This window comes from Centruroides sculpturatus, unplaced genomic scaffold (assembly GCF_000671375.1).
Source record: "Centruroides sculpturatus isolate CEXI.00-Female unplaced genomic scaffold, Cexi_2.0 scaffold340, whole genome shotgun sequence".
Lineage (NCBI taxonomy): Eukaryota > Metazoa > Arthropoda > Arachnida > Scorpiones > Buthidae > Centruroides > Centruroides sculpturatus.
Window position 1 is genome coordinate 428,242 of NW_019384518.1, and position 18,862 is coordinate 447,103.

Sequence of the window (18,862 nt, forward strand, 5' to 3'; positions counted from 1 at the left end):
AAAACGTTCACTGCAATTTTTACTTAGTTACTGTAACGATTGCAAATATGGAATAAAGCACCGGTTAGATAAACACGTCCCTGGCTGTGTTAATAAATATCTGTGTATATTATTTATATAACAATAGTATAGATAATATTAATTTTTCGTCTGTTGACGTACTAAATAGACTTTTTCTATTTTCAATCATAGAGGGGGGATCGTTAACGTAATCCACACTCTTATTAGGTGTAAACTTAAGTGGCGCGTGGGGTCCCGGGCAAATTTGAATTAGGGGGCCCCACGTTTGTCTTCGATAAATTTACGTTATAATCGAGAGGGATATTTAATATAGAAGAGACGTAAGACATTTCTTTCGAGAGAAATATTAAAATAGGAGGAACGTCGTTAGAAAGAAGAATAAAATTCGAAATGGAATGGATGGTCCGGAAATGTCATTTTAAATATCCATTCGACCAGATAATAATGAGTTTGATTGTGGTTCCAGATAGAGCCTTGTAAAAGTCTTATTGCTAGTGGAAAGATTTTATTTCCAATTAATTAATTCGCATTAGACGGCTTTATTTTTATATTTCGCACGCCCTTAATTAAAGATAAATATTTATTCAGAAATTTGGATGTTTTCCATCAATTTTCTTATAATTTATCAAACGCTTTTCTTCCTTAAAGATTAAAAAAATATATATACTTATTTATTTATGAACTGGCGATTAATTTAAATGCGATTTGCCTTCTCTTTCGTGCTCCGTAATGGTGATTTAAAAGAATTTCTAAACGTTTTATGTTCTATTTAAATTTGCTTATCTCTGATTTTGAAGTTTAATTAGTAATACATTTAAAAATATATTAATTACGATTATTCATTCGTATCACAATATAAATTAAATATATAGGTCAGGTGTCGTGTAATTTTAGGCCTATACACATTCTCCTGGCTATAAACAACTAAAAAAAGTCCCCGCATTTAACGTTACGCAGAAAAGGACAGTATTGTACGTTTCTAAGAAACGGTACGGCTTCTAAAGACGACTTTATTCTATTTCCATGTCAATTAGACAGTCGTTTACCTCCCTAATTAACCTCGAAAGGTCGATTATCGACACGAGTATCGCACTTAATTAATTAATTCCATCCGATAGATGATACGGAGTGATGAAGAAGGGGTACGACCGAGAGAAGAATAACGAAAAAAGTAAATATTTGGAGGAACCTTAGACAGGCGGGCCTAGTTTCTGCATAATTTTCTGTTAATTAATTACAGGCATCGACTGGAAACCAGTATTTAATCCCGCCAGCGGAGTAATTGCGAAACTCGCCACCAGTTCGATGTTTGTCGCTTATAATCCTGTTTTAATTAAAACTTTGTTGGATGTCGCTTTATTGTGACGCTTGAATTCTTTCCGCTTCGTTATATCACATTTTAACTCATTATTTATACGGAAATAAAGAATTTCCTCGCTTACGAATCTATTAAAAATTCATACTAGTAAACAACTAAAAGAATTCCTATTGTCGTTTGCAAAATTATACACCTTTCTCTTTGTTTACTGGTGTGACGTATTTAAGAAGTTGATTATTACGTCGCTTACGGCTTTTGAATGTCAAAATGTCAAGTTCCGGCTGCAGTCGCGAGCATCGTTTTAATATAACTAAGAGGCAATTTCTTTTTTTAGTTCAACGAACTATCGAATGTCCGGAAGAGTAAATTAATTCGTGCTTAATTAACTTAAACATCCCCCAAATAAATTTAAAAATAAAGAGGAAGAACATTCCCACTTCCGGACATGCGCCGTTTCGACGGTTACGTTCGTCCGTCGCATTCGCGTTAGAAGCAGATCGATAGAAGTCGGGATGGAGAGCGAATTACCTCGAGTCGACTGCGCTCCTTTAGTAAACAATAATAAGGAGGGGGAGACGAATTTCGACTCCTTCCTCGACCGTTTCGGACAGTTCGGCCGTTATCAGCAGCTCTTGGCACTCTTCCTGTGGCTGTTGGTCTCCCCCTTTCTGGCATTCGTCATCTACGGTAACATGTTGCTGCTGTTGACTCCGGATCACTGGTGCGACTTATCCGATTTACCGGGTAACGCTAGTCTGGAAGAGAAGAAGAGCCTCGCCATCCCTCTGGAAGAGGTAGAAGGTCAGTTGAGATACAGTCGCTGTTATCGCTATCGATTTAACGATTCTCCATCCTTCGAAAACGTCACCCGTCTCCCAGTCAAATGTCAAAATTGGGACTACAATTACACTCTCGTTTACAGTACGTTAGTTTCCGAGGTGAGTACCTTTTTGTATTATTAGTTTACCCTGTGTTTCTCGATTAACCGTTCGTGTCCGGCAGTTGAATTGGGTTTGCGACGATGCTTGGAGGACTTATTTTGCTTACACCGTCTTCTGGGGTGGAACCGCGGTCGGCGTATTGATTATGGGAACCATAGCCGACATGTAAGTGCCGGATAATATATATATATTTTTGTCTTTTTCCCCGGGTTTTTTAGCTCTTAATTTACGTATTTTCGATTCCAGGTTTGGGCGCGTGCCCGTTCTTGTAGTGGGACACGCCGTGTGTGCCGTCGCTAGTTGTGCCACTAATTTCGTCACCGATTTTACCTGGTTTATGATCGTCAGATTTATCATCGGGTGCATGGTGATTTCTCAGAGTATGACTGCCTACGTCTTAGGTAAGGAGGTAAACATTTTGTTACGTCATCGTTGCTAATAATACCTCGCCGGTTTATTTACCCGAAGGGAATTAGTCAACGTAGAATCCTTACTATAATAAACAATCACGCGTGCTTATATATTTTTAATATGTTTTATAACATTACAGTCATGGAATACGTGGGATCAAAGCACAGATTGCTTGTCTCGAGCGGATATCTTTTCGCCTATCCTCTTCTAGGTTGTATCCTGCCTTGGATTGCTTATTTCCTGCGAGACTGGAAGACAATTAACCTCGTCGTGTCCGTTCCCCTCTTCGTCGTGCCCGTGTTATTCAAGTAAGAGAATTATTCTTCTCTCTCCAAATAACCCATCCCGTACACTAGTTCGAGGAGAACTTTCCAATCCTAGAAACGTAAAGTCGACGATTAAAATTCCGAATTTAAATAATAGTACTCGACGATCCTTTTAGTGTAAAATAATTCTGCCAATAGTACGAAAGCTGGGTTCTTTAACTGGAGGTGAAGTATTCTTCTTTAACAATTGCCATTATTTCAGGGCCCGCATAGCGAAGGCAGAAGGGAAAGGTTGAGAAGAATCCGGAATATTAATCAGAGTAAACGTTGCTGAATTTCTGTAGGTGGCACGATACGCGTATATTTTATTTAAATGGCAACTGCCCTCTTTGGTTTCTCTTCAGGTTCATCCCTGAATCTTTAAGATGGTTGGTTGCCAAACAACGTTTCGATCGAGTCCGAAAAATACTGAAGACCATGTCTAGAATCAATAATAAGGATTTTCCTCCGGAATTCTTCGATACGATGGAGGTGAGTGCAAGAACATTTTTAATATTGGCCTTACGTGGATTAGATTATAACAATTTTAATCGTTTCTCAGTTTCCTCTCGTCAAAACCGAAGGAAAGAAGCATACGTTATTCGACATGCTGAAGAAACCAAACATGAGGAGGATATTTTTGTTTACCAACGTATCCTGGTAAAGGCGTGTCTATAGAATATTTAATTAACATTCGGTGCTCAATCACTAAGAATCGTAGTCTGTTCTGGCAGGATGTGTACGTCTCTGTGTTTTACTGGAGGTTACGTGTACGCCGCTACAGTTTCCGACAACCCTTTCTTGATGATCACAGCTAATTCCGCTCTGGACATCGTGGCCAATGCCATAGCCGATCGATTAGCCGACAAATACGGAAGAAGACCCACCGCAGTCAGCAGTCTGTTGGTGGCAGCTTTGAGTTACATGAGCATCGCGGCAGTTCCCAAAGGTTGCCCTTTCTATCCGTAAGTCGACCGCTCGCGACCAGTCGTGTACAATATCCAAATTTCTCTATTGCAGATACGTTCGCCGTCAGAACTACGTCTCTAGTAATTGGAAGATTAGCTCTAACCGCGGGTTACAACGTAAACTATCTGTATGCCGCAGAAGTGTACCCCACCGTGGTCCGAACTCAAGCTTTAGCCATTCGACAGGCGTTGGGATCGGCGGGAAATTTTCTCAGTCCGGTGGTGGTGATGTTGGTGAGTTAATCTTTAAATTCTCGAGTTTTGTCATAGAAAAATTGTTAATTCTTCTCAATTTCAGGCCATGTACGCTCGTTATTTACCTTTACTAGTGTTCGGTGCCATATCTGCTCTGGCGGCAGCGGTGATGATTTTTCTGCCGGAGACACTGAACAGAAGTTTGCCGGAAAGTTTGGAAGACGGAGAAGAATTGGCCACGTTACCCGGGTTATGTCAGTGTTGCGAGAAGAGAGAACAGTGAGTATGCAATCGAATTTGGCCCGCGAGTCTGGCGTGTTTACGTATCGAGACTATTCGTTGGCTCCTCCGAAACCATTTTCAAGGTCGCGCTGCAAATAACTCCTTCCTGGCACCAGTTCACCTTTTCATTTCATTATTACATTTTGTTTTATTTGATTTGATTTCAGTTTTAATCTTATTTTGATTTGGTCGATAGGCGCAATCATCAACGTTTATAATTTTTACCAATGACCAGAGCTAATTTTTGTGTTAGCGTTTAAAAGTGTAAGAGAGAATAAGTAATTTTGTTTAAATTTTTTTTCGTAATTTTTATAAAATTTTCATAAATTTCTTTCTTTTCCAGAAAGGATTTCACGTGTGACAAGCCCAGAGTATTTCCGGCCAGAATGTAAAGGACATTTACGTATATATTCCTTCGAATTTATCGTCTTTTTTGGATATTTATGCTTGGAACCTCCGTGAAAATTCGGACGAATGTTCGTTTCCATTTAAATAACAAGTTCTGTGTAAATTGCATTCCCATCGACTAATAAGTGCTTTGTAAATAATAGTTCCGAGTTAATTTAGTGAACTAAAATTAAGCTGACGTAGAATTATTTTTCGATGATTGGACGTATATTTTTATGGAAAGCAATAAAAGAAAATTGTATTTTTCAGTCGAACGTTTCATTTCTGTCTCAAATCCAACACATCTGAGCGATATTCCTTTATAAAAATCATTGAATTATCCGCGAAATCTTGCTAACACAAATCGCTATAGAGCAATATTTTCGTAATAGATTGACTATTTGACTCGTTCCTAATTAACGTATTATTTAAGTATAAATCCATAACTGCCATTACTCGTGCTTAATGTATAGAAACTTATTATAGGGCTACACCTCGGTCCATCGGTTGACGAGTGGATAAAACCACCGAACGTTGGAAGTAAAATCCTAATTCGAAATGCATATTTTTTTTCTTTTAAGCTCTCTACATAAAGTGACAAATACGTGTAAAAATACTAAGATTTAACTAAAAAACGAAGAATACAAAGTCGATTTTATGTGCGTGACGTTTTCCTTGGTTTAATCTCTTAAATAATTAAAGATGCCAGGAATATTTCCGAATAATTTCCATGCTAATTGTATGAAATTCGAACTTTCGTGCTTTACGGTCGAAAATCGTTTATTATAATTTCCATAAAAACGTGTGGCAATAAAGAAGATTAATAGAAAAGTTTTTCTATTTATAAAACAGCTTACTTCGTAGTTTTCTTTTATTCCGGCTAACAAAAGACTTCGAGAGGTTATGAATTTATACACGTTTTCTGCAATCTACGAGGGTGTATAGTCATTTTTACTAATTCAGCTGAGCAACATTTTCCTCTTCATTTATTTTATTATATTATTATTACTTTACTTTTTCAGCTGTTACGTATATATAATATGGAAAAGTGCGGTAATCGTGGCAAATTTGACCCTCCGGGGTTTTTACAAATCTCCGACAGAAAAAGATTCCTGGATTTGCGTATGTTGGAGGGAACCACTTATAAGGAGCGGTGGTTAAATAAACACCTTTTCAATGAGAACCGAAGAAAAGTGAGGACCGATTTTTGATCCCCACTTTATATCAAAAAAGACATTCGGAACTAATTTCTACGAGTCTAACAGCTGGGACAGATCTTCAATAAATGAAAAAATAAATAAATAAAAATAGGAAAATATAATTTCGTGTTTGTCTCTATCGCCAGGGAGAAAGGCGATTTATAGGAAATTTTGTTAGCGTTATTAGGCTAAACGGGATTTAATAGGACCACTTCGACACGATAATGCATTTCTCGTATACGAAGGATGTAAATTTAATAAGTACAACATCTAAATTAAATTATAAAATGATTGGGATACGAAATAATTGAACGAATAAACAATCCAAACGATTTGTATTGTAGAATAATAATAATTTGGCCAATTGTTGGAAATCCGAATCTAAAAATGGCAGAAGAAATAAATCTTTTTCACGTCAAATGTCCGATTTGTCTGGATGTTTACGTCGACCCGATTACCCTGTCTTGCGGTCATCTCTACTGCAAGTCCTGTATCGAGAGCATCAGAAAAATCTGGAAAAACTGTCCGATGTGCCAAACTCCGATAGGAAAAATTAAAAAGAGAGACGATCGGGTCAAGGAGGTGAAGAACATCATGGCCACACATTACGCCATCTGTCATTCGTGTGGAGAAACAACTCTCTTATCCGGACTACGTGAACACGTGACAGCGTGCCAAAAGACTGCCAGAAATTCCAACAAGAGAACACCCGCTGGTGCGAAAATCATTCGATGCGCAATGTGCCAAAAGAAAATCGCGCCGAACGGACTGTTAAAGCGCCTGAATAACAAGAACAGACGTGGACATTCGTTGATCTGTCCGAAGTGCGCTTTGAAAAAATGCGACTAAATCGAGATCGGAGCATCGTTTAAAGTAGACAAAGCGAACAAAATTTTCAATGTATAATTTTGAATACAACGCTTCGTTAGGCGAATCAAAATGAAAAATTCCTGAATTTTGAATCATTAAAATTTGATTTTATTATTTACGAATAGTTTCTTTATTTACAGCGAAAAAAAGTACACGCGCTACTCGTATTTACATCCTTTGTATATCTGTTCGTAATAACAACTTTTTATGTTTTAACGGGCAATTATTTATCGTGACGTGGTCACGATGTCGGGCCGTAATTTTTTCATCGTATTTTTAATTTATTTAATTTAAAATATATACTCTTCTCCTCGAATTAGTTGTGGCTTGCCTCGTATATCGTACTTTTCCTATTAGCAATGCTGGTTCCTTTTGGGAGATTTTTGAAATGAAATAACGTAACTTCCGATTTGTACCGGAAATCGGGTCTCCTGCCCCTATGGTTGTTATATTTGGTCTTGGCCTTCGTTTACCTAACCCCGTTCTCGAGATTAAACAGACAGACAGTGGGAATTTATGGGTGTACAATTTTTTCAAACCGTAGCCCAACAACAATTTTGCGGGAATACCAAATAATTTGTCGATTCGAATAAAAACACGAAGGCGGGCGGATTTATCGGTTCGTTAGAATTTTTTAAAACTCTTTCCGCCCTGTGAGCACTAAGAGGGCCTCTTTTAGCAGGCCCATCATGGGTTCGGCAGGCCCACAATGGGGCGACCGGGTGGTGAGGGACGGGGCCCGACGTATCCGCAAAGCAAAACAAAGAGTGCGACAACTGCCGGGAGGGATGTCTCCAAGGAAATATTTTTACGGGAAACCGGTCCCGTTTGGAAGAAAACCAGAAAGACACCAGACCGGACCATCGTTCGAAGGAAAGTAATTATTCTTCCGCGCAAATGATGCGATAAGAGACGAATTTCCAGACCAGAATAAGATAAAACTCCGTAAATGCCTTGAGCCACCGACACGCTCGATTAAAGTCGCGGTCTCACGCATCCGTATCGGTATTTGGCAACACTTATCCGCCAGAAAGACGAAATAAGTAAAATCTCGCTAGAGACGGGAATTAGTGGACGAACATTTGCAATCGACTAAGACGGAGAAAATCAACAAGCTAGACAAGCTAGAGTATACTATATAGAGTGGCTGTGAGCTTGGTTACAGTGCCGTTGGTGGCAACGTCGGGTGCTATCGACGAGTTAGAATATTTTAGCTCGTTGCCTTTACACAATGCAGATGCCACGTCCGTTGACCAAAAGGAAAATGGCGAACGTGTATTCAATTATTCTCAAACACGTCGTCGTTTCAGCCACTATGTAGTATATTCTAGCTCGTTGGAAATAACTTTTCAACTGTAATTAAGTAAAACTTTAACGAACGCGGTCCGAAGTATCCGGAACGGACCACACGAGATTGCCGATAGAGGGCGCGATGATCAGAGGCGTCGTGAGGGTCATATGTGGGTGCGATCGGTACCGAGACAGACTCTACAGTCACAAGAAACCGTTTATTTGACACGAAAGGAGCTTACAAGATTTCCACTGTCTTAGAAGTTAAAAGTGGGTGGTGGTCTCTTGGTCTTCTTCTTTTTAAGATAGTCTCAAATAAATGTGTCCGTGGTTGGCGAGTCAGAGTTCCTTCGACGACTCCGGAACGATGCGGTCGACTTCCGGTAAGGGAAGTCGTCGATCCGAAGAAAGGTGACGAAGACGAAGATAGATAAGAGACACAAGCACAACAATTGGTCCCACAGTTGAAATTTTTGGGAGTAAAGGCCGTCGCGTTCTTAAAATTCGATGTATTTATTATTTTCTGCCCCCGATCGCCCATTCCGATGGGTGGCTTTTCCTGGTTCACGCTTTCCAAATAGTTGATCAGTCGTTGCTAAGTGCAACGAGATCTCAACTTAGATGGCGAGAGACAATGCCGTAACTTGGCAGGTGCAACAGGTGCACTCGCACAGGGCCCACTTGGAAGAGAGTCCCAAAATGCATGTATTTGTTTTATTATTTTCCCAAACCTAATTAATTAAGGGTCATAAATGCAAGTTCTTGCACAGGGCACAGGAATGGCTAATTACGGCACTGGCGAGAGAGGTCAAAATCGACGTTTAATTCGATCCTAAACGGGAATGATCGATCTTAGAACTTACATTCTCCTATTGTTTATACATTAGCGTCGCGTTTTTCATACAAAAATTATTTTTAGTTTATTTCTTTTAAAAATATTTTAACGCGAATTTTAGTCAGGGTTCGGACTCTCCTAGAGGCTCGCGCACATTTGAAAATTCTTGTGGTTTTTCGATCCTCCCGACACCTTAATAACCGCTCGGCCATCCGGCGACGATTAAATCAGATTAACGAAGTTTTATTTTTTCTTACGAAAATTATTTAATCAGATGGTGGGTTGGCCCTTAAGGCGAAAGCCTACCGCTGCAAGGACCCGGGATAGAATCCCGACGGAATTTTATACTGTATATTAAAAAAATAAATAAATACAGAAACGTATATTGCCATTTGTAGACGAGAGGGGTCGCGGCGAATCAAAACATGGATCGTGTGTTGACAGATTTCGGAATACGCTTCCTTCTAGTAAGAAATAGGAATTTGGAAGTAAGCGACGATTCTTTTTACTTCTTCTTAAAATATCTTTACGTTTGTTTTCAAACAGCAATCGTTATTTGAAGTATTTAATTTCGTTTACTTTTCGAATTTACACCGAGTCTTGCGCCTGTGACTCCGTCGTCATAGCTAACATCTGTGACGTAAATAAAATTACTCGATAAGTTAGCGCATCGTTACTACATTCTCCTTATATAATTCTATCGCAAGCCGTTTGAATATGTACTGGTAATTTTCATTTTTACGCTTTAAATACAACAAATATAAGACTAATGGAAGTAAGAGAAGTGGCCGACGATGTAGTGAGTAACGTGAGAAAGAAGAGAGAAGCGATATGATTGGAATATGATACGTGATAAACTTTCAAATGCAGATTTTGTCATGTAAAAGGAATTTCGTCCTGGAAGGTTTAATAATAATTTATAAATTATAGTGATCGAATTACTACGATTTATACATTAGTTCAAAAAAGTTGTGTGTTATTTTTATTATAATAACTAGCTGCAAGGACCCGCTTCGCTGGGCAAAAAGTAACGATAGCGAAGATTAAGATAATTACATTATAGCCAATCTTACCCATTTTCACATAATGCAAGAATTAGGTTCCCGTTTCCAGACTAATTAGAGAATTTTTACACGAGTCTAAAAATATGTTCGATTTCCCGCAAAAAACAACCTGTAAATCTTGCATGCCACTTTATATTAAAACTTCCTTTGTTACTCAACACTTTCACTGTTAACATTCCTTTGTTACTCAACACTTCCACTGTTAACACTTCTATTATTGATACTTCCATTGTTGACATTTCCATTGTTACACATCTTCGAAGTCAACCACTTTCAACCCCATATCTCCCACACCCTTATAGCACAAAATGCAAAAATTAGGTCCCCCGTTTCCAGACTAATTAGAGAATTTTTACGTCCAGTCAAACGAACTATTTTCAATTTGATCAATTTTCTGGAACATTTACAATCGTTCTATAATCGAACCAATTCGAATTTAAATTCAAATTCGAATTTAAAACGGTTCAAACATTTTTAAAATTGAAATAGAAAATCTTCGAAGTCAACCACTTTAAGCCCCCATATCTCCCGCACCCTTATAGCTATTGAGACGCAACCACCATAGTGCACGAATGGAGACTTGGGCTACTACCACATACAAACACCATTCATGTGTGATGTGTAGTTTTGGCTGAAAAGTGAAATATAGGGACACACATCCATTTTTATATATATATAAATAACTAGCTGCACGTGCCCGGTGTTGCTTGGAATTTTGAGGGGATGGGAGAGAACAATAAAAACCGTGGTCTCAGTAAACAAAATGTGCGTTCGTTCACCTTTTGTACTTACGATAATGAAATTGCTAGGACTAAAGTCGATGCGGGCGTTAGACTCGGTGTCGTACGTTTGCCGCTTCGCCATGCCAGAACCGTCACATCTTTTCGAAATTTCTCTTCGGCGGCAGTGTCTGCGGGGCGAGAGCTTTAATTTGCTACTCGAACCGTAGTTTTAGCTACGGCCGTGTACTTTGACTGAGCCAGACAGACCGAAACCCTCTTTTGATTAATATATCGATAATGATGATGATGATGATGATGATGATAATGGTTTCTCCAACAAAAATAATGTGATATGTTTCTATTGAAATGCAGTACATAATTAAAAAAAATCCCAAATTATAAGGGAATTCTAGAATCTGAAAAATTTATTGTGAAAAAAAGTGAAATTGCCTACATCTTTTAAAATTTTTTATTACTAGGTTCAATCCTGATAACTGTTTTCCTAAATAAGAGTTCTTTCATAGAAGTTGTCATTCTATTATTGCTTAATTTCCTACTATTTATCATTGATGATAAGTTTTTAAAAAATACACGTATTTATTTATTTCAGAATAGACGGTTAATGGATATAAAATTGAAATTAATAAATCAAAAAAATCTGATTAAGGTCAAATAAGCTGTCTGTTTCTTTAAAGGAAAATGTCTGCCTTGATTTATTAAACTGGACATTAAATACTTTGGAACTGCAACATAATATTTCAGTTATGTAAGTGTAAATAATCCTAGTTTAATTAGCCAAAATTATAAATTCCAAGACAAATTTGTGATATTTTTCATTGTTTTATAATAAAATATGAAAGGCCAGGTTGAAACTAAAAAGAACTAATGTCAAATATGCATTGTATTATATATATAAATTAATGCCATCTTAAAAGTGTTCTTAATATTAAAAGACTCAAAATACAATATGAACATCAGTTCTGACATCATCTGAAATGTTAAACTTTGTAAATTGAAGAATAGCGCACAATGATATTAAGAAAAAAATTCAAAACTTTTGGATTAACATTTAATATCATTTTTGAAATTTTTTTTAAGACAAACTATTAGATTGAGACGATAAAACTTTTTATGTAATAAATTTGATTTTTAAATACAAAATTACTTCTTTATTGGAACTAATATATCTATACTTGAGACATTTTTCAAGTCGTCCGTTTTTGTGGACAAATGAAATCGATGGTTCGTGTAGACTTATTCTAAAATATTTGAGCATTATCAATTTCTGAACTTCTCATGATGTTGAAATGTTAAGAAAATTTATATTTTATATGAAAAAATACCAAAATCACTACAAAAAAAATATGGTTTCCTCTTTGGTAAGTATTACCTATCAACTGTCCTTGCAGTTGTTTGCAACAGTTTATTGCTTTCTTTTTCTTAGAATAAATATCCAATGTGAAATTTTCATCATAATACCATTAAAACATTATGAGTAGATCAAATATATTAATTTTTGAGTATTTTAGAATGTAAACAAAAGATTTTAACAGAGTAAACTGATAATGACAATGATGTCATCATTGATATGCTGTTTTTTAGCATAATTACCTTGATTTAAAATAACTGCTAGATTATTTATCTGGCTGTAATAAAGCTAATTGAATGATTAGAGATAAAGTAACTTGGTTACAGATATGCAGCCTAACTGCCTATATCCAAATTACTTTATTTCTAATCATTCAATTAGCCTTGCTACAGCCAAATAAATAATTTAGCAGTTTTTTTTTTTAATTGCATACCTAATAGAATCATCTTGATATTTATGTTGTTTTATATACCTTTTGTTAGACTTTATTTACATTATAGGTATCTTGGCTATATATAAAATATATGTCTTTATTAAGGAGTTTGCTCATACAGTTAAGAGAGGTTGCACAAAAAATTGGTCAACTTCTCTTTTCAATATTTTCCTTATAATGTCATATGTATGGAAAATAAACCAACATTGCCTCTGTACCAAATCAATTGTAGTTATTTGGCTCACAAGAAATTGAAATACAGGTAACCCCCGTATAACACGGCACTTCTATAGCATGGATTCGCTCTAACACGGTTCGAGAATTGGTACCATCCCCCGTATAACACAGTACTTTTATAGCNTTAAAAATATATTAATTACGATTATTCATTCGTATCACAATATAAATTAAATATATAGGTCAGGTGTCGTGTAATTTTAGGCCTATACACATTCTCCTGGCTATAAACAACTAAAAAAAGTCCCCGCATTTAACGTTACGCAGAAAAGGACAGTATTGTACGTTTCTAAGAAACGATACGGCTTCTAAAGACGACTTTATTCTATTTCCATGTCAATTAGACAGTCGTTTACCTCCCTAATTAACCTCGAAAGGTCGATTATCGACACGAGTATCGCACTTAATTAATTAATTCCATCCGATAGATGATACGGAGTGATGAAGAAGGGGTACGACCGAGAGAAGAATAACGAAAAAAGTAAATATTTGGAGGAACCTTAGACAGGCGGGCCTAGTTTCTGCATAATTTTCTGTTAATTAATTACAGGCATCGACTGGAAACCAGTATTTAATCCCGCCAGCGGAGTAATTGCGAAACTCGCCACCAGTTCGATGTTTGTCGCTTATAATCCTGTTTTAATTAAAACTTTGTTGGATGTCGCTTTATTGTGACGCTTGAATTCTTTCCGCTTCGTTATATCACATTTTAACTCATTATTTATACGGAAATAAAGAATTTCCTCGCTTACGAATCTATTAAAAATTCATACTAGTAAACAACTAAAAGAATTCCTATTGTCGTTTGCAAAATTATACACCTTTCTCTTTGTTTACTGGTGTGACGTATTTAAGAAGTTGATTATTACGTCGCTTACGGCTTTTGAATGTCAAAATGTCAAGTTCCGGCTGCAGTCGCGAGCATCGTTTTAATATAACTAAGAGGCAATTTCTTTTTTTAGTTCAACGAACTATCGAATGTCCGGAAGAGTAAATTAATTCGTGCTTAATTAACTTAAACATCCCCCAAATAAATTTAAAAATAAAGAGGAAGAACATTCCCACTTCCGGACATGCGCCGTTTCGACGGTTACGTTCGTCCGTCGCATTCGCGTTAGAAGCAGATCGATAGAAGTCGGGATGGAGAGCGAATTACCTCGAGTCGACTGCGCTCCTTTAGTAAACAATAATAAGGAGGGGGAGACGAATTTCGACTCCTTCCTCGACCGTTTCGGACAGTTCGGCCGTTATCAGCAGCTCTTGGCACTCTTCCTGTGGCTGTTGGTCTCCCCCTTTCTGGCATTCGTCATCTACGGTAACATGTTGCTGCTGTTGACTCCGGATCACTGGTGCGACTTATCCGATTTACCGGGTAACGCTAGTCTGGAAGAGAAGAAGAGCCTCGCCATCCCTCTGGAAGAGGTAGAAGGTCAGTTGAGATACAGTCGCTGTTATCGCTATCGATTTAACGATTCTCCATCCTTCGAAAACGTCACCCGTCTCCCAGTCAAATGTCAAAATTGGGACTACAATTACACTCTCGTTTACAGTACGTTAGTTTCCGAGGTGAGTACCTTTTTGTATTATTAGTTTACCCTGTGTTTCTCGATTAACCGTTCGTGTCCGGCAGTTGAATTGGGTTTGCGACGATGCTTGGAGGACTTATTTTGCTTACACCGTCTTCTGGGGTGGAACCGCGGTCGGCGTATTGATTATGGGAACCATAGCCGACATGTAAGTGCCGGATAATATATATATATTTTTGTCTTTTTCCCCGGGTTTTTTAGCTCTTAATTTACGTATTTTCGATTCCAGGTTTGGGCGCGTGCCCGTTCTTGTAGTGGGACACGCTGTGTGTGCCGTCGCTAGTTGTGCCACTAATTTCGTCACCGATTTTACCTGGTTTATGATCGTCAGATTTATCATCGGGTGCATGGTGATTTCTCAGAGTATGACTGCCTACGTCTTAGGTAAGGAGGTAAACATTTTGTTACGTCATCGTTGCTAATAATACCTCGCCGGTTTATTTACCCGAAGGGAATTAGTCAACGTAGAATCCTTACTATAATAAACAATCACGCGTGCTTATATATTTTTAATATGTTTTATAACATTACAGTCATGGAATACGTGGGATCAAAGCACAGATTGCTTGTCTCGAGCGGATATCTTTTCGCCTATCCTCTTCTAGGTTGTATCCTGCCTTGGATTGCTTATTTCCTGCGAGACTGGAAGACAATTAACCTCGTCGTGTCCGTTCCCCTCTTCGTCGTGCCCGTGTTATTCAAGTAAGAGAATTATTCTTCTCTCTCCAAATAACCCATCCCGTACACTAGTTCGAGGAGAACTTTCCAATCCTAGAAACGTAAAGTCGACGATTAAAATTCCGAATTTAAATAATAGTACTCGACGATCCTTTTAGTGTAAAATAATTCTGCCAATAGTACGAAAGCTGGGTTCTTTAACTGGAGGTGAAGTATTCTTCTTTAACAATTGCCATTATTTCAGGGCCCGCATAGCGAAGGCAGAAGGGAAAGGTTGAGAAGAATCCGGAATATTAATCAGAGTAAACGTTGCTGAATTTCTGTAGGTGGCACGATACGCGTATATTTTATTTAAATGGCAACTGCCCTCTTTGGTTTCTCTTCAGGTTCATCCCTGAATCTTTAAGATGGTTGGTTGCCAAACAACGTTTCGATCGAGTCCGAAAAATACTGAAGACCATGTCTAGAATCAATAATAAGGATTTTCCTCCGGAATTCTTCGATACGATGGAGGTGAGTGCAAGAACATTTTTAATATTGGCCTTACGTGGATTAGATTATAACAATTTTAATCGTTTCTCAGTTTCCTCTCGTCAAAACCGAAGGAAAGAAGCATACGTTATTCGACATGCTGAAGAAACCAAACATGAGGAGGATATTTTTGTTTACCAACGTATCCTGGTAAAGGCGTGTCTATAGAATATTTAATTAACATTCGGTGCTCAATCACTAAGAATCGTAGTCTGTTCTGGCAGGATGTGTACGTCTCTGTGTTTTACTGGAGGTTACGTGTACGCCGCTACAGTTTCCGACAACCCTTTCTTGATGATCACAGCTAATTCCGCTCTGGACATCGTGGCCAATGCCATAGCCGATCGATTAGCCGACAAATACGGAAGAAGACCCACCGCAGTCAGCAGTCTGTTGGTGGCAGCTTTGAGTTACATGAGCATCGCGGCAGTTCCCAAAGGTTGCCCTTTCTATCCGTAAGTCGACCGCTCGCGACCAGTCGTGTACAATATCCAAATTTCTCTATTGCAGATACGTTCGCCGTCAGAACTACGTCTCTAGTAATTGGAAGATTAGCTCTAACCGCGGGTTACAACGTAAACTATCTGTATGCCGCAGAAGTGTACCCCACCGTGGTCCGAACTCAAGCTTTAGCCATTCGACAGGCGTTGGGATCGGCGGGAAATTTTCTCAGTCCGGTGGTGGTGATGTTGGTGAGTTAATCTTTAAATTCTCGAGTTTTGTCATAGAAAAATTGTTAATTCTTCTCAATTTCAGGCCATGTACGCTCGTTATTTACCTTTACTAGTGTTCGGTGCCATATCTGCTCTGGCGGCAGTGGTGATGATTTTTCTGCCGGAGACACTGAACAGAAGTTTGCCGGAAAGTTTGGAAGACGGAGAAGAATTGGCCACGTTACCCGGGTTATGTCAGTGTTGCGAGAAGAGAGAACAGTGAGTATGCAATCGAATTTGGCCCGCGAGTCTGGCGTGTTTACGTATCGAGACTATTCGTTGGCTCCTCCGAAACCATTTTCAAGGTCGCGCTGCAAATAACTCCTTCCTGGCACCAGTTCACCTTTTCATTTCATTATTACATTTTGTTTTATTTGTTTGATTTCAGTTTTAATCTTATTTTGATTTGGTCGATAGGCGCAATCATCAACGTTTATAATTTTTACCAATGACCAGAGCTAATTTTTGTGTTAGCGTTTAAAAGTGTAAGAGAGAATAAGTAATTTTGTTTAAATTTTTTTTTCGTAATTTTTATAAAATTTTCATAAATTTCTTTCTTTTCCAGAAAGGATTTCACGTGTGACAAGCCCAGAGTATTTCCGGCCAGAATGTAAAGGACATTTACGTATATATTCCTTCGAATTTATCGTCTTTTTTGGATATTTATGCTTGGAACCTCCGTGAAAATTCGGACGAATGTTCGTTTCCATTTAAATAACAAGTTCTGTGTAAATTGCATTCCCATCGACTAATAAGTGCTTTGTAAATAATAGTTCCGAGTTAATTTAGTGAACTAAAATTAAGCTGACGTAGAATTATTTTTCGATGATTGGACGTATATTTTTATGGAAAGCAATAAAAGAAAATTGTATTTTTCAGTCGAACGTTTCATTTCTGTCTCAAATCCAACACATCTGAGCGATATTCCTTTATAAAAATCATTGAATTATCCGCGAAATCTTGCTAACACAAATCGCTATAGAGCAATATTTTCGTAATAGATTGACTATTTGACTCGTTCCTAATTAAGGTATTATTAAAGTATAAATCCATAACTGCCATTACTCGTGCTTAATGTATAGAAACTTATTATACACCTCGGTCCATCGGTTGACGAGTGGATAAAACCACCGAACGTTGAAAGTAAAATCCTAATTCGAAATGCATATTTTTTTTCTTTTAAGCTCTCTACATAAAGTGACAAATACGTGTAAAAATAGTAAGATTTAACTAAAAAACGAAGAATACAAAGTCGATTTTATGTGCGTGACGTTTTCCTTGGTTTAATCTCTTAAATAATTAAAGATGCCAGGAATATTTCCGAATAATTTCCATGCTAATTGTATGAAATTCGAACTTTCGTGCTTTACGGTCGAAAATCGTTTATTATAATTTCCATAAAAACGTGTGGCAATAAAGAAGATTAATAGAAAAGTTTTTCTATTTATAAAACAGCTTACTTCGTAGTTTTCTTTTATTCCGGCTAACAAAAGACTTCGAGAGGTTATGAATTTATACACGTTTTCTGCAATCTACGAGGGTGTATAGTCGTTTTTACTAATTTAGCTGAGCAACATTTTCCTCTTCATTTATTTTATTATATTACAGTATTATTATTTTACTTTTTCACCTGTTACGTATATATAATATGGGAAAGTGCCGTAATCGTGGCAAATTTGACCCTCCGGGGTTTTTACAAATCTCCGACAGAAAAAGATTCCTGGATTTGCGTATGTTGGAGGGAACCACTTATAAGGAGCGGTGGTTAAATAAACACCTTTTCAATGAGAACCGAAGAAAAGTGAGGACCGATTTTTGATCCCCACTTTATATCAAAAAAGACATTCGGAACTAATTTCTACGAGTCTAACAGCTGGGACAGATCTTCAATAAATGAAAAAATAAATAAATANGGACGAAAATTTACAGATGAAAATTTTTACATAGATGCCACAACTAGAAAATTAGCAAGCTGTTTAAATGAACACCAGTATGATGCCAAAAATAACAATGTCTCTATTGACTTTGCCAAGAATATATTAGAAAATAATTTTACACCACTATGGTTTGAAACTTCCCTTCTTAAGTGATGTTTGGATCTCAGAACTTTGTTCTTCTGGGAGTCATTATATACAGTTTAACCCAATTATAACATCATCCATGGGACTGGCAACTTTTTGATGTCGTTATCTGTGGGGTCATAATTTCAGTCCCATAAAAAGTACCAAGTGTGTTTAAGAATCTATTATAAAATCCATTCTAATTTAACATCGTATGTATTACCATAAAATTATTTCTTTATGGTAATACAGTATATTGTATCTATTATGATAATGATAATTTATCATCATTATCATAATAGATTAAACTATCACAATAGCAAACTACTTGTTTAAATCAACTTTATTTACATTATTATGTCTAAGTTTACATCGATGTAATTAAAAATTTCAAAAATTACTTTTTATAAGAAATTTCTATTTGTCTTGGGTTTCAGTAATGGCAAA

At 37.2% G+C, this 18,862-nt stretch overlaps 3 protein-coding genes across 5 annotated transcripts; all 3 read left to right on the top strand.

The window, feature by feature from the left end:
• The first annotated feature begins 1,072 nt into the window (after positions 1 to 1,072).
• LOC111622654 (solute carrier family 22 member 5-like) lies at positions 1,073 to 5,197 on the top strand. 2 transcript variants are annotated; one of them, XM_023365074.1, is made up of 11 exons: positions 1,074 to 2,277; positions 2,342 to 2,445; positions 2,527 to 2,681; positions 2,831 to 2,999; positions 3,362 to 3,488; positions 3,559 to 3,656; positions 3,731 to 3,945; positions 4,017 to 4,198; positions 4,263 to 4,438; positions 4,638 to 4,705; positions 4,785 to 5,197. In XM_023365074.1, the coding sequence occupies exons 1-10, from the start codon at positions 1,852 to 1,854 to the stop codon at positions 4,657 to 4,659; spliced, it is 1,674 nt and encodes a 557-aa protein (XP_023220842.1). In that variant the 5' UTR covers positions 1,074 to 1,851; the 3' UTR covers positions 4,660 to 4,705; positions 4,785 to 5,197. The 2 variants fall into 2 exon arrangements, with proteins under 2 accessions (XP_023220841.1, XP_023220842.1); XM_023365073.1 differs by lacking the exon at positions 4,638 to 4,705 and having other exon boundaries at positions 1,073 to 2,277; positions 4,785 to 5,190.
• Positions 5,198 to 6,414: 1,217 nt separating this feature from the next.
• Positions 6,415 to 6,876, top strand: LOC111622665 (E3 ubiquitin-protein ligase RNF125-like). Its single transcript, XM_023365086.1, has one exon. It carries the CDS (start codon positions 6,415 to 6,417, stop codon positions 6,874 to 6,876), a length of 462 nt encoding a protein of 153 aa, XP_023220854.1.
• Positions 6,877 to 13,084: 6,208 nt separating this feature from the next.
• LOC111622655 (solute carrier family 22 member 5-like) lies at positions 13,085 to 17,278 on the top strand. Of its 2 annotated transcripts, XM_023365076.1 has the most exons (11): positions 13,085 to 14,413; positions 14,478 to 14,581; positions 14,663 to 14,817; positions 14,967 to 15,135; positions 15,498 to 15,624; positions 15,695 to 15,792; positions 15,867 to 16,081; positions 16,153 to 16,334; positions 16,399 to 16,574; positions 16,773 to 16,840; positions 16,921 to 17,278. In XM_023365076.1, exons 1-10 carry the CDS (start codon positions 13,988 to 13,990, stop codon positions 16,792 to 16,794), a joined length of 1,674 nt encoding a protein of 557 aa, XP_023220844.1. In that variant the 5' UTR covers positions 13,085 to 13,987; the 3' UTR covers positions 16,795 to 16,840; positions 16,921 to 17,278. The 2 variants fall into 2 exon arrangements, with proteins under 2 accessions (XP_023220844.1, XP_023220843.1); XM_023365075.1 differs by lacking the exon at positions 16,773 to 16,840 and having other exon boundaries at positions 16,921 to 17,277.
• Positions 17,279 to 18,862: the final 1,584 nt, after the last annotated feature.